The sequence below is a fragment of the Solanum dulcamara genome, chromosome 4, assembly GCF_947179165.1.
Source record: "Solanum dulcamara chromosome 4, daSolDulc1.2, whole genome shotgun sequence".
Classification (NCBI taxonomy): Eukaryota; Viridiplantae; Streptophyta; class Magnoliopsida; order Solanales; family Solanaceae; genus Solanum; species Solanum dulcamara.
This window is the reverse complement of record NC_077240.1, coordinates 55,038,281-55,063,948: the sequence shown is the minus strand read 5'-3', so window position 1 is coordinate 55,063,948 and position 25,668 is coordinate 55,038,281. Positions and strand designations below refer to the sequence as shown.

General features: G+C 36.7%; 1 protein-coding gene across 4 annotated transcripts; it reads right to left on the bottom strand.

The window, feature by feature from the left end:
- Positions 1-276: 276 nt before the first annotated feature.
- Positions 277-25,336, bottom strand: LOC129887435 (protein kinase and PP2C-like domain-containing protein). 4 transcript variants are annotated; one of them, XM_055962536.1, is made up of 12 exons: positions 25,027-25,210; positions 24,830-24,947; positions 23,906-24,072; positions 22,785-22,852; positions 22,435-22,658; positions 20,223-20,274; positions 15,164-15,695; positions 3,406-3,475; positions 3,076-3,295; positions 2,890-2,994; positions 1,975-2,070; positions 277-706 (listed from the first exon to the last, which is right to left on the bottom strand). In XM_055962536.1, exons 1-12 carry the CDS (start codon positions 25,139-25,141, stop codon positions 512-514), a joined length of 1,962 nt encoding a protein of 653 aa, XP_055818511.1. In that variant the 5' UTR covers positions 25,142-25,210; the 3' UTR covers positions 277-511. The 4 variants fall into 4 exon arrangements, 3 of the variants coding, with proteins under 3 accessions (XP_055818511.1, XP_055818512.1, XP_055818513.1); XM_055962537.1 differs by lacking the exon at positions 1,975-2,070 and having other exon boundaries at positions 25,027-25,333; XR_008766373.1 differs by lacking the exon at positions 277-706 and having other exon boundaries at positions 1,976-2,070; positions 3,081-3,295; positions 25,027-25,335.
- Positions 25,337-25,668: the final 332 nt, after the last annotated feature.

The window sequence follows — 25,668 nt, the reverse complement described above, 5'->3', positions numbered from 1 at the left end:
TTACTCCTAGTCTTTGCTCACCTTCAACTATATATAATCAACCTTCTTGGCTTTCACTTTCCTCTGGACTGCCCCATTCCACCACCAATCCCATCTCTGTCCACCACTTCAACTAATACTGATTTAACATACTACTATATGCTAGAATAAATTATTTTTGATAGTTAATGTAGAAAAAATAAAAAGATGTACTATATCAAAAAAATTGACAGAGAAAAAAAAAGAACAAAAGTAAAATAGCCAGTATGTAAAATTAGATTATGGAGAAAAAAAATGTGAGGTAAGAAGGTAATTCAAAAAAGGTAATTTTAATAAAGTGGACCACATTAGGTATTTTAACATTTTTCCAATTGGTCCAAAAAGAGGAGGTATCACAAGCTGAAAACGCAGACAATCAACTAATCCAAATAACTCTTACGGATTAAAAACATGAGGTTTGTTCTTATCAATTGATTTACAAAGAATGTTGCACTTGTAGGCAAAGAATGATGATACCAGTAACCAGAGGTAGCTAATAAATTCTCTCGGCTGTGGAAACTGGACGCAAGAAAATAACTATAACGGTTATATTGTCTTTGCTGCCTCTTGCCGCAGCTTCTGTCGCTAACCTCTTTGAACACATTCCTGCTTCTTTCACTGTGTCTCTGATTATGTTCACCACATCTTTCTCACTAACAACATCCCAAAGGCCATCACTCGCCATTACCTGATAAAGCAAATAAACATTACCCTTTCCTTCTGCTCCAACAATCATTTAAAACCCAAACAAAACAAACAACACTGTAACTTGCATCACTATATACATATTGTCAACTGCTGGAGCGATTAATTGACAGTTGTTAATCAACCTTGGTACAGACACATTATCAAGTCAAGATTAGAAGCAAGTGGCAACGAGAATGTCCTAATATACACAGAATAAAGGAGACCCCGGAAAGAGGAAAAATAAAGAAAAGACAAAAGGGATTCACGAGATAATAGTGTGCTCTTTCTATGCACAAGGGGCTACATATCTCTCACCAAGGACCCTAATCTCCTATTTTTCTCTAGAATTATTCCATCCATAACTGGCTGATAAATGAACTATCAAGTTATATGGAGATAGAAAACTAGAAAGCTAGCAAACACTTGACCTAAAACCTTTCTGGCTTAATTGGTGGCAAATTTCTCATAGCGAAGATCCTTACAGGTAAAATGTTTTAATGGCATGCAACTTCAATTTAACTGGATGGCTACCACCCAAAGACAAGCACAAAGAACTCACAGGCTTAGGTAACTCTTAATTGGAACAAGAATTCAAAGGTTTGGCTTTTGGACTCACTTCAAAAATATAATGCAGTTTACAAATTCCAATATCAGCATTATACTTTCGCGTCCTTACTCCACTCCCTTTCCCCACCCAAAATATTCACGAAATCAGTTAAATTAATATCCAACCCCCTACTAAAAACAGAGGAGAAAGGGAAGAAAACAAAAACAGAAAGTTCGAATGTAATCATACATTTCAAAGTCAAAGTAAAATGTCTGACTTGTACCCATACATTTCAAAGTCAAAGTAATAAGAGTGGCTGCAAAGAGGAAGCAACAACGGTCAAGGAAACATAGGGCCTCAAACCAACAAATGATATTAGTAACAGACTGGAGTCCACGTCCGTAGCTGTATGCTAGTTGTCATTATCTTTAATGGAAGTTGAAAAACAGACCCTCATCTGGGAACTAATTGTGCAATAAGGCAGTATGTGCCTGGAAATAACTTGTTTTGATACAACCAGAGATAAGAAGCTATATCTAATCTGAGAATCAACTTATGTGGCCTGGAAGTGGGTAAAATGTGGTCAGATATAAACATATTGATAGATTCACTACTAGAATTTGATAACAATAAGTAGTCATTGAAATATCACGGAATGAAATTTTCCTCTTGAGTAAACTAAGTCCCACAAAGATGGAAGATCTATTGGTTGTAATCCTTACAATGTATTCATCCTCGGCAGAAAGAGTAGCCGAAGTTATCTCAGGTTCCGCAGTTACAGCTGGCTTCAGATCATCATCACCAATAGACCTTGTGACCTAGAGAAAGTAAATGTAATCAGATTACTAAATGATAATACAACATCTATATTTTGGAAGATCCTAAATCACCAACTGTTTCTTCCGTTTTTTCCTCACAAGGCCCGCCTAAATCACCAACTGTTGAGATAATGTATCCTATTCATAATTGGTCTCAGCCAAATACAGATCTATTGCTATTTGCTGCTAGTCTAGAGGTGTCGAGCACCCCGAGATATGCTCGACATAATTTTTGAATGTGAAATTTTCCATACTTCTATAATAAAAGTCATTAACTTACCATTCGTCATACAATACATGAAGAATCAGTCAAGGTAGTGCATTCAATGACTACTAGTTCTGATATTAATACATTTATAACTTGTATAACAACTTGATCATTGAGCTTCATGATATCTAAATATAGCTGTTAATGAATGAATATAATGAAAACACCACTTTCCCTTACTAAAAGGATTGGATAATGTGTAATATAAATTTGGAACATGCACCAGTGCTACTTTTTTTAACATCACATAGCTTATTGGGAGTATCTATTTCAACTGGAACTGGGATCAGAAGGCAAGTGAAAATCTTAGAGTCAAGGGATTCTCCTGATAATAAAAAAACAAGGGAACTACTCCAACCAACTGGGAAATTTGCATAAATGCAGACTTCCAGAATATATAAATGCATATAGAAGGGACAAACAAGAACATCCAAGCCGAAGCTGAAAAATCGGCAAGAATTTGGTAAAAATGGAAGAAGTAAAGAGTACTCTGAATACTATGCAAATCATTAAGCAGTGCTATGAAAATATGTGAAACTGGAAAGACTAACCTGGAGAGCCGCATCACCCACCCTCCATGTATCCACTTGCCATTTGACAAGGCCACCTGCACGGATAGTACGTTCTCGCTCCTCAAGACAACTTGCAACATGATCCTACGACAGTACCGTATATTAGTGGAAATGAAAAGCCTTCTGATTCATCAGAAAGTTGGCTAAGAAAATGAATGATCTCACCCTACTTAGAGCATATGGGATCCCAGATCGACACAAGATTATTCTGCAATCACCAGCATTAGCAACAATAAGTTTGTTTCTGACGATAAGAGCAGCTATTGCAGTACAACCAGGGTGCCAATCTTTCTGAACTGCTCCCTTGCGTTTGCGACAAGAATCAAGTTGTGTCCTGAATGCAACATCTGTCTGTATGAATGCTTCAAAAAGTGCATCAGAGGGACTGCAAAGTCATAAACATCCAAGAGTTGAGTGCCTTGACTCTTTAAAAACTTCTTGGTCATTCACACACAAACACAACTGGAGAACAATCACAAGTTAAGCATGTAAAACCTGCAAACTGAACCAAGATTCTGCAAAAATCCTGGTAAAGCTCCAGAGGAAAACTCAGCAGCTGCTGAACCTGTAGGCACACTAGTTAATACTGCCATATTCCAGTGAATGATGTTTCAAATAAGTTTCACTTACGAGAAATAAAAGGGATTCATAGTTGCTGGTATCTCCTTTGTTTGCTAAACCATAAAGTATAATCACTTAGGTAAGAAAATTTCTTTGGCATCCTCAAAACATCACTTTTAACATCAGTTGCAATTAGAATACCAAATTATTCAAATATTTTTATTTTTTTTATAAGAACAAAATTATTCAATTTTAAAGAGCTTGGAGAAATGAAATGTTTATTTTCGAGAACAACAAACAGAAAATATTAATGAATCAAATGCCAACACAGTTTCCAGATTAAAGGGATGCTCTCTGCAATAATGCCTAATTAGAGGTGAGGTTAGTATACTCCAACAAAAGGAGTTCACTATTCAATCATTTTGTCAAAGGCTTTTGGACAATGTTACAAGATTCTGTTAAAAATACACTAATAATAGCAAGATATAACTGAAAGCAACAAATCTTCTTTCCTAGATTTATTCCCTCATCTTGCAACTCCATGCAGTGAGACCTTATTATGTTCTTAACTAAATGAAATTTAGCAAACCAACCATCGAAGGTTGGCTTTGTGGCCACCCTTCTTATCCCAAGTTAACCAATCCCTTCTCCATCTCAAAGATAAAATAAAATAGAATCTTATCATTTTATTAGTAGAGAACATACGGCCAGAAAGATAAACCTCCAGTGTAGTTGTCTTGCAATGAGGAATAACTGGGTAATGTTGATCTGACATAAGAAACAAGTCGTTCCAGCCAATTACACGTTCCTCCCCACAAAATAATCAACAACCAAGTGGTCCCTTGCTATTGATACAAAGGTATAGGGAAGAAAAAAGAAGAGGAGGGCTAACGCAGTAAGCATGTCCCCACCTTCTTCCCTAATGGCATGCCCTTGGCCATTGAAGCGAACAAATGATAAAGCTGCTTGTGGTGTTCATGGTAAGGATGATTGTTAGCAAATGGAGAAGTAAATAGATTTTTGAAATAGGACTCAGCAGTTATAAGGCATTAATTTATTTATATAAACCATAACCTGGTAAAGTTACAATTCATTTTTTTTTTAGGAACAAGTAGCTGTATATTCACAAAATTCCATCATCCAAAATATAATTACCTTGGCAAGATAAGCTCCCAGGCACATTTACCAATGACACTCTGTTTGTCTCATTAAATAGAGGGGAAAGGGATGTCCTAATTATTCCTGAAATAGCATATGCTGGCTGGAAGGAAATAGCATTCAAGATTGAAAGGTTCATTAAAAGCTCCCAAAGCATAACAATGAATGCTCCCCCAAGATTTACGGAAGTCAACTACCCATACTCTAATGCTGTCCGAGAGAGTAAATGGCACACCAGGACCCTCCACAAAGCTGATGGGACAAGTAGGAAAGGCGATATCACCATATCTAAAGTTGACGAGGGGTAGGAGAATGAACTTCTGAAAAGAAGTTTAGTTGGAAGTTTTGGTTTAGGACTAAAAAAAGACCCACCCTTTCGGAAATAAGGAGGTGGTCTGTCTCTTCATGGAAAAAGGCTTTTGGAGTAAACATCTATAAGATGTAGGGCGCGATATTTCTTTTTTTTTTCTTGAGAAATAGTACTGTTGTATTCTTTAGCATTAGGAATGCTGGCCACCATCAAAAACATGTTACAGGGTAGTGAGATTCAAATCTAAACTTGACAAAGTACGTAGGAAATCAACCAACTCCTCTACTTCCTCTATACAGTTTTGTTTATACCAAAAAAAAAAAAAGAGGTTTCCAAGCAGTTCCATTTCACATCATGAATGGACCTGATCTTTTCTTCAAAGTACCTTCCATTTCTCTCCTTCCAAATTTTCCACCATATGCATGAGGTATTATCCTCCACCATTTTATCTGACTCTTGCTTCCACCTCTTCTAATCCAACAGCTCATCAGATCAGTTGTATGCTCTGGCATTGTCCATATTGTCTTTGTGAGACTGAAAAACAGATTCCACACTTGAGTAGTGAACTTACAGTGTAGGAACGGATGATTATTTGTCTCTCCTGTTTCATGCACAAAAACCACCTGGTCACCACTACTCTCCCCTTCTTTTGTAGTACTTCATGAGTAAGGCATGCCTTCTTAACTATTAGCCAAGTGAAGCATCTTACCTTGGTAGGAGCTATATTCTTCCATACATTCATACATATCCTTAGCTCTTCCTCCTGTATAACACTATTCTCCCTCTTGTACAAATTTTTAACAGAGAAACTTCCTTCTGTAGTGTGTCTCCAACTTAGCTTGTCAGGTTCCATTGTGGTTCCAGCAAAAGTTTCCACTTCATTTAGCAAACTAGCCTCCCTTTCCACTTCCCAATCATTTAGGTGTCTTCTAAAATTGAGATTCCATCCATGGTTAGACCAACATTCAGCAACATTTATCTCTGGATTCCTACATAACATCATGAGATCTGGGAATCTGTCCTGCAGTGGAGCTTCACCTAGCCAATTGTCCTTCCAAAACTTGGTTTTGAGGCCATTCCCCACCCTAATCCTAGAGTTCTCCTGCAACTTCGGCCATAATGCTCTGATTGCCCTCCAAACACCCACTCCATATGTAGTATTTACCTCATTTCAGCACCAAGGGTTGGTTTACCCATACTTATGGATAATTGCTTTCTTCCAAAGAGAGGACTCTTCTTCACAAAATCTCTAAATCCTCTTCATCAAAAGGCTACTGTTTTGGGTCTTCAAATACCTTATTCCTTGTCCTCCTTGTTGAAACAGAAACACTCCAAAAAACTGAATTGAAGTATAAAAACAGAGTGAACTTATGAAATTCCAGCCATTTCATTAACTTGTAGAAGTTCTGAATTTATATAAGGAAAAAAGCTAACCATTTCCTATCTAATAGCCACTTACAAAGTGGATGGAAAACTGAAAAAAGCATGTGCCACTACCAGCCATAAAAGGGCCACTAACTTCAGAAAATTAAGCAACTAAAGTTGACTAAGTCTAGCTAGAAAATAGGGAAGCACTAAACTGAAACTAAGTAAAACACAACAAGTTGGAAGTTCAAAATGCCAATTGTCTAACACTCCTCCTTGGCATTTTCGCGATGAACACCAATTCTTTGCTCAGATCTTCAAACCTTTCCTCTGGCATAGACTTAGTGAAAATGTTAGGTAGCTGGTTCTCAGGTGAGCAATGAACAAGCAACACTTCATTAGATTGCTGGACTTTTCTAATAAAATGAAACTTGATCTTGATGTTCTTAGTTCGACCATGAAACACTGGATTTTTTGAGATTGAAATTGTTGAACTGTTGCCACACATGATCCTGGTAGCTTTAGTTTGTTCATGGCCTAAGTCCTTTAACATCTTCCTTAGCCAGATAGCTTGGTTCACAGCAAATGCAGCAGCTATGTACTCAGCTTTAATGTTGATTGAGCTGAAGTTTCTTGTTTCCTAAAGCTCCAACTAAAACAACTTGTCCCCAAACAGAACAGATATCCAGAAGTGCTTCTGGAATTATCAGCGCCGCCACCCCAATCACTGTCAGAGTAACCGACCAGATTCATAGTCACTTCGGCAGATGCTGGGAAAATATTCCAAACTTGCTGGTTCCTTTTATATACCTTAACACTCTTTTAGCCGCTGTGAAGTGTGTGTCTCTAGGCGAATGCATGAACCTAGAGAGCAAACTTACAACAAATAGAATGTCAGGTCTGCTTGTGGTTAAATATAGAAGGCTGCCAATTAAGCTTCTATGCATACTATCATCCACTTTTTCAGAATCCTCATCCTTGCCAAGCTTCACATCAGTAGATATTGGAGTACTCACAGGTTTGCAGTCTTGCATTTTGAACCTGTTCAGAATATCTGAAATGTATTTCTGCTGGCATATAAAAATTCCATCACTGGACTGCAACACTTCCATGCCAAGGAAGTACTTCATGACTCCAAGATCAGTCATTTCAAAACTTCCTCCATTTCATCCTTGAACCTTTGGATTAGTTCAATTTTGCTTCATGTCACAAGCATGTCATCCACATAAATTGAGACAATTAAGGACTCACCACCAGTGACTTTCACATACAAAGTATCTTCACTTTGACTTCTACTAAAGCCAAGTTGGATAAGATGATTGTCCATCCTCTCATACCATACCCTTGGGGCTTGTTTTAGTCCATACAAGGCCTTTGTTAAGAGATAAACTTGATCCTCTTTTCCAGGAATTGAGAAACCATCAGGTTGCTCTACATAGATCTCTTCAGCAAGCAAACCATTCAAAAAAGACGATTTGACATCAAGCTAATGAATCTGCCAGGAACTATGAGATGCAAATGCAAGAATAAGCTTGATTGTGTCATACCTTGCTACGGGAGAAAATATTTCCTGGTAATCCACACCATATTGTTGTGCGTATCCCTTCAGCACCAATCTAGCCTTATGTTTGCAAATTGTTCCATCAGGATTGAGTTTTGTCTTGAAAATCCATTTTACACCAATCACCTTGCGATTTCTAGGCCTGTCAACGTGCTGCCAGGTTCCATTCTTCTCGATCATGTCTAGTTCAGCTTGTATAGCTCTCCTCCATGCTTGAGAGTCTTGTGCTTCAGCATAGCTTGTTGGTTCAGAGATAACCAAATTACACCGCTGATAGACATCTTTTAAGGTTCGGGTGCCTTGTACTGGTGCGTCATCCACTAGTTCATCTTCCGCAAGTTGAGGCTGCTCTTTTGAATATAAATCAGAAAAGAGGTCTTCTGATTTTTCCAATCCCAAGCAGCTGCTTCATCAAACTTCACTTCTCGGCTGAGAATTAGTTTTTCTGTTTCCAAACAGAAAATCATGTATCCTTTGGATGAACTGTAGCCCATAAATATGCCCTTCTGAGACATGTTGTCCAGCTTACTCCTCTTTGTTTCTGGAACTTGATAATAACATATACACCCAAAGATTCTGAGATGTTCTACTGATGGTTTGTTTCCACACCAAGCTTCATATGGAGTCATGTCTTGCAAGGCCTTAGTAGGCAATTTGCTCAGCAAATATACGAAGGTATTGACTGCCTCTGCCCAAAACTGATTTGGGATCTTTCTTCCAAGCAAAAGGCACCTGGCCATCTCCATTACTGTCTTGTTCTTCCTTTCAGACACGCCATTTTGTTGTGGAGTGTACAGTAATGTTAATTGGCGTTCAATACCTGTGCTGCTATAAAACTCCACAAACTGAGAAGAAGTATATTCTCCTCCATTGTCAGACCTTAAAGCTTTAATACTGAGATTACATTGATTTTCTATTAAAGCTTTAAATTGTTTAAAAACATCAAAGACTTCACTCTTCAGTCTAATGAAATAAACCCAACACATTCTAGTGTAGTCAGCAATAAAGAGGAGAAAATATTTGTTACCACTCAAGAAATCTGTTTTCATTGGGCCGCAAACATCCATATGAATGAGCTAGAGTTTCTGGTTAGCTCTCCATACTTGATTTGCTTGAAATGGCAATTTTGTTTGCTTTCCCTGCTGACAGGTTTCACTAATTCAGGCATATTTTCCACTAGCTCCTTTTTCATTTTTGCGATGCTTCTCAGATTGAAGTGACCAAACCTTTTGTGCCATAGGTTTGTACATGTTTATGAAGTAATAATGTAAGCCTGCTCTGTTATTTTCCCCAAACCAACTGAAAACATTTTGTTGCTCATCTTAACACAAAATAATTCTACTTTAGAAGGGTCAGAAACAACACATTCCAGATTCTTAAAATGCAGAGAATAATTATTTTCAAGCATTTGTCCAACACTCAACAAATTTTGACTCATATCTGATGTGTACAAAACATCAGGAATAGTTTTGATACCTGATATTGTTGGGATAGACATTGTACCTCTGCCTTTGACTTTTACAGCCTCACCATTTCCCACTTTTACTTTGGATTTGTAAGTATCATCAAGGAATTTGAACATTTCAGCATCATTGCACAAGTGATGTGTGCAACCACTATCGAGAAGCCACGAATCAGAGGATTCATTGATTGAAAAGTATGAAACTGTAAAGAGTTGCTCCTCATGTGCATCTGCAGCTTCTGCTACTTGTGCTTGAAAAGCTCCATAGGCCTTTGTTCTTAATTTGCAAACCTTGGATATGTGCCCCGTCTGCTTACAGTTGCCGCATATAGCATCGACTCTCCACCAACAGTACTATAACACCCCGTATTCTCCATATGCTAGTTCTATTTATATGACACGTGACATAGCCTTATCGTATAGATGAAGGACCATGTTCCTTATATGAGTAGTGTTGCGTTAAAATAGATTGAAAGGTGTTGTAATTCCTTGCACATTTCAGCATATATACTCCAAGTTAACCTCAACGGAAGTATTTAAACTCGGGGTAGTAAGATGGTATTTGAACTTAAAGTTTAAAGTGAAGTGTTAAGTAAAGCAAAAGAGATTAAGATTTAGAAAATGGAATAAATTAAGTGAGCAGCTTGCTTGACTTAACTAAGCTAGTAGGTGACAAGTAGGTGCGTCACCTACTTAAACTTTTTGACCAGCCTCAAAAGCCAAGTAGGTGTATCACCTACTAAGACTTATTTGACCATCTTATAGGGCCTAAGGACACTCACCATCTACTTGACAATGCTGGCCCAAACTAAGAAGAAAATGAGAATAATGGGCAACCAAGGCCCAATAATTTTAGGTCCACAAAGGCCCAAGTGAAAAGGCCAAGTAGGGGCATCACCTACTTGATAAATTATGGCCCAAAATGAGTGATAAAGTCGGCCAAGGCAGGTCCCTTTAAAAGGGATTGATATCAGCTCTTTCAAGCCATTTAAACTTAGGAAAAAAAACTGATTTCTAGAATTCTCTCTCTCTCTCTCTTAGCTTCATAAAGCAGCCATAAAATACCATTAGGGCTCTTGTATATTCTCCCTCTTTTCAAGCTAAGATTGAAGGGAAGTTCAAGCTCTTGGAGGGTATAAGTTTAAGAGGATAAAACTCTCCACCAAATAAGGTAAAAGCTACTACTATATTAGTATTTTCTACTCTTAAGATATAATTAGTGTGCTGGCTTCATAACCCCTCTCTTATTATCAAGACAAGTTGGAGAGGACAACCTTTACCGTAAGGAATCCAAGTTAGATCCTGGGTTATACCAGTGAATTTACATGTGATCAATTGGCCCGCAACTTCCACCAATTCCCCCTCATTCCCTTTTGTCCCACATAATCAAGATCCCTCCCCTGCTACCCCTTGCCTCCAGATACTCTCCCCCCACCCATCTACTAGCCCATAATTCTTTAAGAAAATTCTTCACATCTTCCTCCAGCTTAGTCTCTATGAGGACGTAAATATTTGCTCCTCATTGATGCACAAGCTGCTTCACTAATTTCCTCTTATCTACCCCATTCAAACCCCTTACATTCTATGAGATAATTTTGGTTCTCATTGATCATCAATTGATGGTCTCCTCCCCTTCCTCAGCTCACTTCTTGGTTCCCCATCCTTATATTTGACATCAAAATTTAGATTTCTAACCTCTTTAGGAACCAGTTGGTTGTCATTGTTACCCACTAAAGGGACCCCTCTTCTTTGGTCAAGCTTTCTAAATAGCTCCTCTGAATCCTTTTCCAAACCATCGAACATGGCCCCAAACTGTTTGCTCAGCTTAATGATGTGTTCTTGCACCCAAATCGTGGCATCAGACCCAACTTCCTTTATACATTCACTTGAGTCGGATTGAATTGGCGTTGGCTCCTCCAGTGTACAATCTGGAAGGAGAGGAATTCCACATGTTTTGAGAGCTTAGAGAATGATGTGCAGACAATCAAGTTGAACTTCATCGTACTGCTATGTTTTTGGTGTACTCAGATTTACTCTAAAGATACTGTGTCTGTCATAGATGTTCTAGATTCTTTATGGCTAGAGAGGGAAGACACTAGAGCTCTATTGTAAATATGGTTTCAGTACTACCCAAGTACTGTTTTGATCCCAGATATAATACAAAGTTACTTTTTTCAAAAAAAAAATTCCATCATCCAAACAATGATGAGAGTGAGCACTTACATCACATAGGATAAAAACCAGAAGGCCACAAGAACTAGTCTATGGAGCTTTACAATTTCCCTATAAAATCAACAAAAAGTTCTATATCCCCCACCATATCCTGTTTATACCAAAAATATAGAAGACTAACGCAGTTCATTCTAATTTTTTTGCATGTTGTTGCTTTTGTCTTTAAAGCCTCTTGCACTTCTTTCCTTCCACAATGTCCACCAGATGGTTGCATGAATCAATTCCCACCGGTCCTCTTCTGACTCTCTTCTTCCAATCTCTTTCCAGCAGTCCATCATACTTTTAGCAGTGTTGTCAAAGGTGCTTAAGACCTGAAGCAAGGCTCAAAACGTGTTGAGCGTTTCGCCTCTCTTTATGTGCACTTCAGTGTGGTCATCAAGGATCTAAGGCAAACTTTTCCTTGCCAATGAGCCTCTTTTGAAGAAGTGACGCTAAACAATTGATATTTCACTTTATCATACATTTTGTTCAATTTCTTTGGTCATATATTTGTCATTCATGTTTATAATTATTGGTCTTGAACTAAACATATATATTTGTATGTTTTTCTCCCTTTGCACCTTTTTTCATTAAAGCTCACACTTTATTTGGACTCTGTGATTAAAGCCCCAATGGACCTTAGAGCTTTTTTTGTGCTTTTCGCCTTTGATAACACTGACTTTTAGTAGTTTTGGGAACCACCCAACTCACTCCAATTATACACAAGAACATATTTCACAGATTTGCAGTTGCTTTACAGTGTAGAAATAGATGGCTATTTATTTCAGCATCCTGGTCACACATAAAACATCTTGAGCAAATCTGTCTACCTCTTCTTTGTAGTACTTTATGAGTCAAACAAGCTTTTCTGCAAACTAACCACACAAAACAAGAAACTTTTAGGGGGACTTTGGCTTTCCAGATTAGTTTCTAAGGCCAGTTCCTAATCTGTAGTTGGCCAGTAATTCCCCTCCAATAGCATGCTTTCACAGTGAAAACGCACCATTGCTGTGAAGTTTCCAGACTGGTCTGGTGCATTGGTAGTTCCATTGAAATCATTTATCACCATAAGCAAATTTGCAACTCTTTGAACCTCCCAATTTTAGGGCCCTTCTAAAGTTGAAATTCCAACCTTGTGTGCTCCACATCTGAGCTATATTGGCCCTAGTCAGTTGACTGAGGAGGAACAGATCAGGGAAGAGAGATTTCAAGCTCCTTTCACCTATCCAAAGTTCATTCCAGAACTCAATCTTCAGGCCATTGCCCACCTTGAGTTGAACATTTTCTTGAAACTGGGGCCACAATCTCCTAATAGTCTTCCAGACACTACAATCAAAATTTCCAAGGACATCTTCAGTGATCCAGTGACTTTGAAGTCCGTATTTCTCAATGATGATTCTTTTCCATAAAGGCATATCCGCAGCACAGAACCTCCATAACAATTTTTACAAAAGACAAAAGATGTGGAAACTGAGGTTCTTAATACCTAACCCCCCTGCTTCTTGTGAAGTGTTACAGCATCCCATTTTACAAGGTTTTAACCTTCTGCTCCTTGTTTCCATTCCACAAAAAAGTTCTTCTGAGCAAATTTATTCTCTTCTCAATACTCTTTGGTATAGGAAATAGGCTCATCATATAGGAAGGAAGGGAATCCAGCACAGATTTGACTAGTGTTAATATCCCTCCTAAGGACAAATATTGACTCTTCCATCTTGCCAATCTCCTGTCACATCTCTCTAGCACTTCTCCCCAAACTTCCATCTCTTTGTTCTTTGCACCCAGGGCCCAGGGGCATCCCTAGGTACTTTGTGGGTAAGGCAGCTACCTAGCATCCAAGATTACTTGCTAATATCTCCATATTATCAACTTTGTTCACTGGGTAAATACAACTCTTTTGCCAATTAACATGAAGACCAAAAATGCCTTCAAAAATAGTGAGGATAGCCCTAATATGTCTGATCTGTGACACTTCAGCTTCACAAAATATTAGTGAGTCATCTGCACAAGAAGATATGTGAATCCCCTTTCATCTTCTTTACGCCCCTGCACCTGAGCTTGGAAACCCTTAAATCAACCATTTTCCCTTGCCAACCTGATCATGTGGTTGAGCCACTCCATAGCTAAGATAAACAAAAAAAAGTAATATAGGATCACCCTGCCTCAACCCCCTCTCAGATGAAAAGAAGCCTTCATTATTGCCATTTATAATTAGAGAGAACTTTACATTAGAGATGTAGAAACGTATCCAATTGACCCATTTTTTACCAAAACCCATGTCTTCAAGCACCTTCAGTAGAAACTTCCAGTTAACATGATCATATGCCTTCTCTAGGTCATGTTTGCATAAGATTCTTGGAACTTCTTTCACTTCAGATCAACTCCTGCCAATTCTTCGAGTTAACTGTTCTTTTTGTTGGTCATTTCCCCAAAGGTAATTCTGCTCCAATCTTTCAGCTTTTGTTTGAGCATTCTAAGTTTAACATTTAGCTTGTAATCTGGACAACCTTCCACAGTGTACTCATTCCGCCATGAATGCACCAATTCCTTGAACCCCTCTACTTTTAACCACCAATTTTCAAACTTAAAGTTTGATCTCTTTTGTTCCAGTCTCCACATTCTAGAGTGACAGGACAGTGATTACAATTAACTAATCTTATGTCTGACTATTCATCAACACTTCCACCATTTTGTGGTAACAAGTAACTTGCAACCATTTATCTTATTCTACAAACCAAAAAAGGAAATTTCTTTACTCACTTATCATGTTGAATATTTAAATACCTTTCCTTTTTGGATTTTTCCCAAGTAATCTCTATTATGACAATATAAAAAACAAAAGAGCTTTAAGAGGAACATGCGGTTATAATAGTAAATTGTTGTCATGATAATCCGAATAAGAGAAACAACGACTTTATAAAGGCATAATACATATACACCTTAACTTGGCCTCAACTAGCCACTTAACACTCCAATTTTGAGAATGCGCATCTAGACACCTCAAAACGTCCCCACTTAATCTCGTGAACACTCGACGCTAATGTGACACATAAATTTTGGGGTTTTTAGATGGTCATTTTGTAAATTGGAGTGATCAACTAACACGTGGAGATGAGTTGAAGTGTCGAGATGTGCATCGTCAAAGTGGAAGCGTTCAGTTGTCAGTTGAGGCCAAGTTAAGGTGTCTATCTATGTATTATGCCACTTTATTATTATTACTATCTTAGCTTGCATTGCTCTTGAGCTTTGTTAGTGTTATTAATATATACATGTGCAAAAAAAGCTATATGATATTAGACACAATGTTCCCTGTTCTTCAAAAACCAAGTAGTAAAGACATGAGGTAACATATGATACCAATGTGTTCCTCCAAAAATTACTACACACCCACATTTCCAGCTCTTCAATCTGACAAAGCTAATGAGAACATTCAGTTTGGATGTGTAAGAAATTATTTATTTCCCTTCTAAATGATAGTTAGCCTAAGGGTAAAATGGTAGGAATTAAGAAATTTGTTCAATCCCGTTTCCTTTAACATCTGATTCCCTTTTGCCCACATGTAGAATACTCGGTGGTCATTCAATTCAACAGTAAGAATCACAACAGAGAAAAGGACTTTGTATCCTACCTCGATGACCATCAAAGATTGCAAACATGTGAATATCCTTTTCACCCCACAACTGAGGCATAAGGAAGTGTCTATCTTCCATTGTTTCCCTTCTCCCACATGATGCAAAGGAACCCCAAGACAGAACTGGACTATACATATGATCATCTGAAGAATCCAGCCATGTGCTAGCAGCAAGGACAGTAGGAACCCTTTTCAAAAAGTCTTTACCTTGACTGAACCAGCTAATATTCTCCTGATAGCTTTGGAAATTTGCAGCATCAACACCATTTGAAGAAATAAAAGCTTCCCCTGAGGCCTTCTCCATACAGTTCCTTCCAACTTCATGTTCCAGAATGGAATCAAATTCCACAACAATATCATCAAAAGAAGGCCTATTTTGCGGATCTTTATCCCAACATCCTTCTATCAAAGAGACTAAACTTGCTGGAGCACCGGATTGAAGATCAGCTAGAACGGGTCGTAAGCCTTCAGATACAACGGCTGCAGTAAGTTGCTGCTCAGTGTAGTTCATTTCAAGCACAGTATGGGCCTGCCACGCGTAGATATAGGAACCAGAAAGCATCTAAGATATATGACAGACAAAATCAACTGCTCGTAACTCTCTTTCCAAATGTAAAAAAAGATCATGTATTCAGAAAAACAGTTTCTTGAATTAAAATCCAACTCCCATCATGTATGTGAAGGAGAAAAACTGATAGTTCTCTGCCATTTCAAAAGGAGAAAAGCATTCTATGAATCTTTATAACCATAAAATTGCTTCTATCAAGTATAGTGATCAGACACATAAACAAAATTAGAAAATGCACGACTAGAATGAGCATGCCTTTGATCAGTGTAATAGACAACAATTAATCTATTGTAGGCTTGTAGCAATAAATATTCATTTAACATCTTCATACAGGAGAAAGGAAATGGAAGTTAAAACATATAATCCATTCTTAAGAAAATTATCTTTTTCTCTTGAACCATCTCATTGGTTCATTGATATTCCTAGTACTAGTTCTGGGAACGTGAGTTGCACGTTTATCTAAAATACTTCATATAAATTTTGTATTGCAAATGACATATATTTTATCCCTTTCAAATTTATTGGTATTTACTAAAAAAATCCATCACTTTTACGATAAAAAGTACATATATCTTTGTAATAAAAAAATACATCCTTAATTATAAAATTGATTAAAAATGGGTAAAGTAAAAATAACTAACTATTGTACAAATATAATATTCAAATGAGGATACTAAAATACTACATGCTAGGCTAATATACACAAAGCAACAAATCACTGTAATTCTCAATAATAATAACAAAACAATAGCAACATGTACAATTAAAACAAACAAGAAACATAAACATTAAACCAAAAAAAAAAGACAAGAGAAGAGAGCATAGAGATTCTCATATATTTTTTTCAACAGTTTTAAGTGTATATAATATTGTGTCAAATCTCTCTATTTATAGGATAGGATTGAGGAACACAAAGAGTTGTCATGAATATGACATTAATCCATTTGAGATCATGGATGAGAGGTGGGAGTAAAAAACATAATGAATATAATTATTAGTGGGAGTTACATATATTTACATAATGGAGAGTTAGTGAAAATAAAATTTATGTAATGTACTTCACATTAATACAAATATTTATATATAAAAAAAGAATATAATATAGGATTGTGTGTTTTTTTTCTTTTTGTGAAGGGCAAACATAACCATTCAATTTTCTAATTGGAAGATGACAAAAAAAAATATTCATGAATTTACTCCAACATGGAATTAATACAAAGAATATATACTCAAGAGACTTTATGGTGGTTGATTCATGTACTAATATGATGATTTACTATTTAATATATTTAATTTATTAAATAGTTTATAAGGAGTGCTGGCCAGTAAAGAACTCTTATGTTCAGAAGATGCATGTGGCGGAAATAAGAATGCTGAGATGGATGTGTGGACACACTAGGAGTGATAAGATCAGAAATGAGGTTATTCGAGAGAAGGTGGGAATGGCATCTGTGACAGACAAGATGAAAGAAGCGAGACTGAGATAGTTTGGGCATGTGTAGAGGAGGGGTGTCAGCGCCTCAGTTAGGGAGTGCGAGCGGTTGGATTTGGGTTTATGCGAAGGGGTAGAGGTATACCAAAAAAGTATTGGAGAGAAGTAATTAGACAAGATATGGCGCTACTCCATATCACCGAGGACATGACCTTAGATAGAAATGAGTGGAGGTCGCAGATTAGGGTAGAAGGCTAGTAGGGATAGAATGGTGCCTGACCGTGTACCGGTTTGGGGTGGTCGTACGTCTAGACGTGCCTTTATACTTGTGTTTGTTATTGCCTTTGATTATCACATTATCACATTACTATGCTATCATTATTGTTCTTGTAATGTAAAATTTGCATCGCTTTCCCTCTTTTTTGTATCATTATGCTATATATATTGTTTTTCTATTTTACTTGGGAAAGTGACTCTTGAGCCGAGGATTTTTCGGAAACAGCCTCTCTATATAATGATTTACTATTTAATATTTAATTTATTAAATAGTTTATAGCATTTAAAATTTAATGTAGGGGTAAAACCGTAATCTAACTTTTGCCTAACATTCTTCCCACTTTTAGTATAATATGATAGTAGATGCTATCACACATACAACCATACTTACATACTTCTCCTTCGACATTTTCCACTATTATAATAGCTAATGGATAAAAAAGTTATTGTTAAAGCAATAGGTGAGACTCACCTTCTTCCCTTATTACTTTTAACTTGAGTCCTATAGCCCAGAGTGTTCATACAATTTAATATATATTAGTACATAAATCAAGAACCTATTGGTCAGAACAAGTATGGGACAGTATTGACACAGTTTATATCGAATAGCCACCAACGTTTCGTTGCTCAAAGGAAGTCCAGATTAATGCACTGAGGTGTCATCCCTTTATGGATTTGAAAAATCTCAAAGATCATGGTTTAGCTATTTCAGAACTGTTGTCAGGCAATTCAACATACTTTCAAGTGAAGCAACTCGTTCAGTATTTCAAATACATTCATTTCACAGCAAGCACATTTTTCTTGATCATTTATATTAATGACATTTTCATAATAGGTGATTATGGAAATATCACTCCAGTTAATCAATATTACCAGTTATTTTCAAACTAAGGATTTTTGGAACTTTAAACACTTTTGAGGCACCGAAAAGGCACAATTCAGTAGTAGTTTTTTCATTTCATAATGAAAGTAAAGACAGATATATTGGAAGAAACAGGTATGAGAGACTGCAAACCTATTGATACCCCAAATGTTCAACTTGTTCCTGGAGAAGGAGCCTCTGAAGGATAGGTTGATATAGGAGACTTGTTAACTAACCCATCTCATAATTACACAAACCAACATCTCATTCAATTTTACTGTGCTAAAGTCAGTTTCTCCAAGCTCCTTGCAATAGTAAATGGGGTGTTGTAATTTGAATTCTTAGAGGTCTCCTGGGAGGATGGTTATATGAGAACAGCGCACATGTAAAGAATTGTTAAGTGATTTTTATGCAAACTGGCACGATCTCCTTTAAATAGATGATCCACCTCAGAATATTGCATTTAAATGGTGGTAATCTGATATCTTGGTAAAGTATGGTCATATCAAGTGTAAGGTATCTAGCCATAGATTTAGTCACATATAAGCTAATACGATAATACCGTTCTATCAAGAATCGCTGAGGGAAAGAATTAATAACACTGATTTGTTGACAATCAAACCACAATACATATGGTTTCCCCGTATTTCACGGAAGACCAAAACACATAGGGATAGATTGTCAACAACAACAACAACAACAACAACCCAGTGAAATCCCACATCGTGGGGTCTGGGGAGGGATAGATTGTCAGTATTATCAAAAGATTGAATCAGTATGTACTGTTATTAGTTTCGTAAATTCAAATGAATAATTTTGCCGATATCCATACAAAATCACTTCGAGACTAGCGAATACCTTTCGCAACAAGATGATAGCATATAATATGTACAATTGTACATGTCAGTTTAAAGTAAAGTGTTAAGACATGCTCCCTCCGTTTCATTTTGTGTCATAACTTGACTAGGCACGAAGTATAAAAATGCAAAGAAGACTTTAGAATCTTGTGGTATTAAACTAAAGGTGTGTATAACATACCAAAAATACCCTTTGAATACTGTGGACTTAAAAAAGTCATCTCATTCTTACAACGGATTGTCACTAAAAATAAAATGGAAATGTTGGAATTATAAACTTACTCCCTCTATCCCAATTTATATTTTTCACTTTCCTTTTTAGTCCTTCCCAAAAAGAATGACACAATTTCTTATTTGGCAAATGTTTTATGAATCAATGTTTTACCCTTGTTGGGTCCCACTTACTTAGCAAGAAATCAATAAAGGTGTACTCTTCTATCTGAAAATCCATTTATTTTAGGGGTAGTTTTGGAACAATGCAAAGTCTTTCCATATTTCTTAAATTTTGTGTTCAGTCAAACTATGTCACAGAAATTGGGACGGTGGGTGTACTAAATATAGAAAGGTATTTTTTTTAAATAGACTAAAAAGGAATGAACATAAATTAAAACGGAGGGAGTATCAAGCGTACTGTAATATCAATTTGGTAGATCCACTACAGTAAGTTAGGAAGAATCTCTGCATCTCACTAGGTATTCATTATAATCCTTCCAACTTTAGAGCATGTGTACGTCAATATTTAAGTCTCAATTGCTTGAGAGAACAATCGAACTGGTATTACCAATTTTCTTCTTCTCTTCTTCCCAGTCTACATTCTGGAAACACCTTCATTTATGTTGTGCAATGTGCATAACTGTTTACCCAACAAAAGGAAATAGAACTGAAAAAGAATTAACTACCTAATGGAGGGTTTTTTTTTCTTATTTTTTCGAAAGGTAAAACTTACCTTAAATTTGATAGGAATAAAGACCGACAATTTTCCGACCGTAACTAGCTTGAGATTAAGGTGTAACTAGTATGCCAATTAAATGTTCAATTTGGGGAGGTGAAAAAACACCAACCTGTGTCTCAGCACGAAGATCAGTGTATGGAACCATGCCAGTAAGAAGCTCACTGCAACATGATGAATCCACAAGCTCTTAGAATGTAGAAATACAAAAATACATTTCACAAGAAGTTTGAAATAAAGAGGTAGTCCATGCAAGTTTTAGCATCAAATACAAACTGAGGACAGGTTAATCCTTGTTGCTGCTAGCAGCCCCATCGATGTATTTTACAACATAGCATTACTAACAAAAGTGAAAAGGATATGCCAGTAGATTGGACACAATAACACAAAACTAGCTCATTATGGGAACAACCTCTTCTTTGTCATGATCCATTAAAAAGAAGAATATAATAGAAAATAAAAGCAATGCTGCTGCAAACATGGAGCCGAGGATCTAACGAATAATAGAAAATAGAAGCAATGCTGCTGCAAACATTGAGCCGAAGGTCTAACGGAAACAGTCTCTCTACCTTCTCAAGGTAGGGGTAAGGTCTGTGTACACTCTACTCTCCCCAGACCACCCGTGGGATTACACAAGGGTCTTTTGTTGTTGTTGTCGCTGCAAACATCAATGTGTCTCAAATTATTATCATGGGACACACAAAAGTTTCTGAAACCAGGCTTCCAGGAATAAATTTCTGAGACCATAAGAGGTCACACAATCTTCTGCTTGCATAAGTAGCCCATACAGCGTTCTTAAAATCTTATCACAGTATTGTAAAGGTGGTAAGAATTATGTCACTTAGAAAAGCTAATATGTTTGTTTCAATAATTAAGACTGAAACATAGGACTTGGGCAGTTACCCATGAAACATCTTGTGTGCAATCTGAAGAAGTCATTTATATCCATATTGAGGAAAACAATGCCCAAACCACTTTTGACAACTCAAAGGGCCTTTCTGTGAGCAATTCCTCTATCTGATAATAATTAGGGCGTCAAAAAAAGAAAAGAGAATACAGAGTAGCTGATTAACTTGCTTCTACACGCAAGAATCTCGACAGATCCATGTGGATGCAGAGATAGGATATCAAGATAATGAGGTAAAGTAGCTAACAGTCTACAGAAGCTGCATTAATCACTGAATCAACACCATTACATGTTTTGAGCTTGTTTATGTAACCGACTACTTTTGGAAGATAACAAGTTCATATAATTTGCAAAGTTTACAAGAGCTACATAGTGATCAATCCAGCTTTGCTAAGCAAGCAGTGGACGTGATGTGAGAGCATCAAATTACCAGCTATTATCCAGGAAATTTACCACTGTTTGTAACAGATATCAAAAGAGAAATATCTACCTTGCAGTATCACTAAAACAATGATTCTTTAACTGAAGAAACTTTGATGAAGTCAAAGTTAAGCATTCCATTTAAATTTTCTGGAGCATCTTTTTTTGTTTTGTTTTGTTAACCATGGTCTCCAGCCAGCTAGTACACCTCGACTAATTCCACAGATACCTGTCACCTCCCACCAGCAACAGGCACCAAGTAATTCTGTCCACCAAGGCTAGAACATATAGGAAATAATCACCTAGTGTTTTATCTATGCTGGGATTTGAACCAGAGACCTCATGATGCTCAACCAACTTCATCAACCACTAGGCCACACCCTTGGGTACAATTTTCTTAAGCAGTTTTAGCTTCAAATTGTTGTATTTATCCATGTTTATGTTTCAGATATCATTACATCAGTTCAGGTGGGAGTTTTCTGTATGAAGGTTGAGGGTTAATGTATTTACAGGATATCTCTAGACCATGAATGACTATTAGTTTCCAGTATCTGTGAGATGAACATATAGACGGTTTAAGGTAGACCAGAACATGTTTTGGAATGTGAATGGATGAGTTTTCACTTGCTAGAGATGGATTGTTCAACCCTATATGGAGCATGTGTCATATTTATGCTGATCTTTTTCCTCTAGAGTTTTTATACTGCTAAATTATTTATTTGGATTGAATTTATTCGACTTTTTATCGAAATATTCAACCATTTGTGCTTCCAGTCTTCTCACCACTCTATATTCATGGAGAAATCCAGCCCCACATTATGACAACAAATCAGTGATGCTATATAGGAAGCTACTTGTTTAGAAGCAAAACAACATTCAAACAGCATATATTATATATTGAAAACAGGTATAACAAGTTAGTAGCAGGTAAGTAAACTTGCAAAATCACTTCCATTTCTCATTGTTATGCAAAGCAGCTGGTGACTGCAACACTTACTTTACTGTTATTCCAAAGCTATATACATCAGACTTTTCAGTGTGGATCTCTTTCGTCAGCACCTCTGGTGCCATGTAAATAAGCGTACCAACCATATTCCTCTTATGGAAACCTCCAGTTGGCTTGCCAGTTGATCTCCAGTTTTCAGTGGAAACTAGTTTAAGATTCTTTTTGTATTCGGCCAAACCAAAGTCAGCGAGATGTGGTTGTAGCTGTCTATCAAGCTGCAGTATAGCAAAAAAATAAATCAATGAAAGTATATCAGGAGATAATTGGGAGAGGGGCTTATTTAAAGTAGACAATGATATACATAAAAACTGCAAAAGAACCAGGAAGATCGAAGACATTACAAGAATGTTTGCTGGTTTCACATCCCTGTGCACAATCCCAAGGTTATGTAGGTACTGTAAGGCCTTTGCTGTAATAGGAGAGAGCACTGTAAATTTTGCTAAAATTGAATTGATTTATTCTCATTAACAGAGGAATAAAGGAGAGAAAACAAAGTAGCCTGGACAATTCAATACATTTCCTATGTAGCCAAAAATAGCCGGGTAGCTGGTGTGCCTCGTAATCAAAAGCTTTAGGAGAAAGAAATGCCACTTAAGCAAACATCTTCTATGCTTAAAGCCATTTGGAAAGATAGCCAGTTTTAAGGAAAACCCGAGGAAGGAGGAAAAGTGTGAGATGTACTTAACTTTAGTAGGAAAAAGCATCTTAGCTAGCACATTACTCTTTCATCCACAAATGTAACTGTCACTCAATAAGATGTGATGGCATTTCTTGAAATGTCATGGTATTCGCTTCACCTCCTCCAAATTTCCTCTTGCGACCAATGATTTTTCTTTCTATATATTTCATCAAGGTTAAAAAAATTCTAAATAGTTGATATAAATATTAAACTACAAAACCTCATAGCAGTCCAGGTGTCTAGTAATGATTCAAGTGTCATCCAATGCCCTTTCTTTCCCTTTTAAGTCCATATGTGTCAGCTACTATGAATGACAATCTGATATTGCAGTCTTCCAATAGAAGCTTAATTATTTTTTATTTTTTTATAGTCACGGTGTCTGTGTCAGCTTTCGTGCACCTCAACTAAATCCATGGGGGCATCAACTACCTCCCACCAACACATGTCTATCCACTAAAGATTGGACAGATGGAAAAAAATCACGTAGTGTTTTTTGCCTCCGCTAGGAATTGAACTTTCCATCTCATTGTTCTTAACTCACTTCATTAATAAATATTTGCCTAATAACACTCAATAGCATAACATTATCAATGCAACTTTCACAAGATTAATCGCTCACATGATCCTTCGTAGAAAATGTTATAAATTCTTTGGAATTACGTTACATCATTAACCTTATTAGATAGGTCAAACAATCCCTACACCAAAGGAAAAAGAACTCTGTACTATCCATGATTACGTGGAAAAAGACAAGCAGATGGAAAATACACATGCATAACACACCTAGACGAGCTGAGATTTCGAGTGCCTGTCTGATACTTGGCCTCCATTCATCCATGTGTAATTTCCCGGCAAGATTTCCAGACTCATAGTATTCAAAGAAAAACATGTAATTTGGCGGCTTGGCATGCGCCCCCACTAGCTTTGCTATCCCCCAATGATCCAATGTGCTATATCCAAAAGACATTTTAATAAAACTTCACAAACAAATAAATTAACCAAGCTCAAAAACATAACCATAACTCATGATATTCTTGTAGAGAAACACAACAACAAGAAGTAGGAAGTATTCTCGTATGGCTTATAAGGTAGATATTCTAGCTTTGTCAATCAGAAATGGTAATTTTGTATATCATTCTTTTTCTTTTTCAAGTGATACAATTTGCTACTTCCACTGTTTCAAAAAATTGGAAGGCTTGGAGTATGAGATCAACTCTTCTAATTGTTAGTTTCAACTCTCCGACATCGAATTCTTAATCGTCCAACTAGAATTTACATAATCAAAAACTAATAAAAAGTACAATTAATACCAATTTTTATTATTAAAATATTTAGAATGAAAAAGTTTTGGTCAAAAACTTTTACCTTCTCAAAACAAAAAACAATTGTTTGATTACCCACATTTCACATTAAGACACTCAAAACTTTACTATTACTATTATTTTTAGAATTGTTGTGTGTGGGATTTCACTGGGTTGTTGTTGTTGTTGTTGTTGTTGTTGTGTGTGAGGTTATTTCACTAAAACCAATTTAACAAACCTCAATCAAAACCCCACACACAAACAATTTGCTCATAGGTAAGGACAAAGTAAGAACTACTTGCTTTGCTAGTCCAGGATGATCTACTTTGCTATTTAGAAAACACATTTCGCACAAAAAGACGCAAAGAAACAAACTAATCAAACAAAAGAAGGGGAGGAAATTCACCACAATAATTGCAGTTCTTTATGGAATTTATCAATATCTTCAGATGTGGACAGGATGGGTTTTTTAACAGCAACTCTTTTACCATCAAGAATGGCTTCATACACCACACTTTCAGCCCCTGCAACCAAATAAAGATTAGTAAAACTTGGTATGTAGTTGCATTTCTGTAGAGATTTCAAGTATAAAATGAAAAAGACCTCGGGCAATAGGCTGAGACAGAGAATAAGAAGGAGGAGGGAGATGAATGGGGATTTTTCGGCTGGTACAACACCCACGAATGCAAGTGTTAGGTTCCAAGATTTCCAGGCCCATGTTAAACAATTAATTCCCTGTCTTCTCTTCCTCGTGAAATTGTATAAGGAAATTAAGAAATGCGCACCTGACAAGTGACCATATTCTTCAGTTAAAGGTGGACCCAAGTGACCCAATTGGAGGAACTTTCCGCGGTTGGTAAGCAACTTCGTCCACCATTGGCCCACCATATGATCAAATACACATATTTTGCCACAATTTTTTTTGAGAAAATACGTAAAAATTTCCCCAAACTTATTGGTAAATATACTTTAGCACTAGAATCATACGGGTAATTTTTTATCCCTAATTTTATTTCAAGTGAATTTAATACCTATTCAAAATTCAGAAGTATAGAACCACACTTAGAGTGGAAGGTGTGATACATGCACCTCCACATGATAAAAAAATATTTTTTATTTTTTAAAAAAATAATTCACCCACCCCAACTTTCGTCTTTCACATTAATACTGTCCTTTATTCTTCACAATACTGTCGTCGTCGATTTCACAAAGCCCACCACCAACTACTTCTCGCTTTATTCCTCA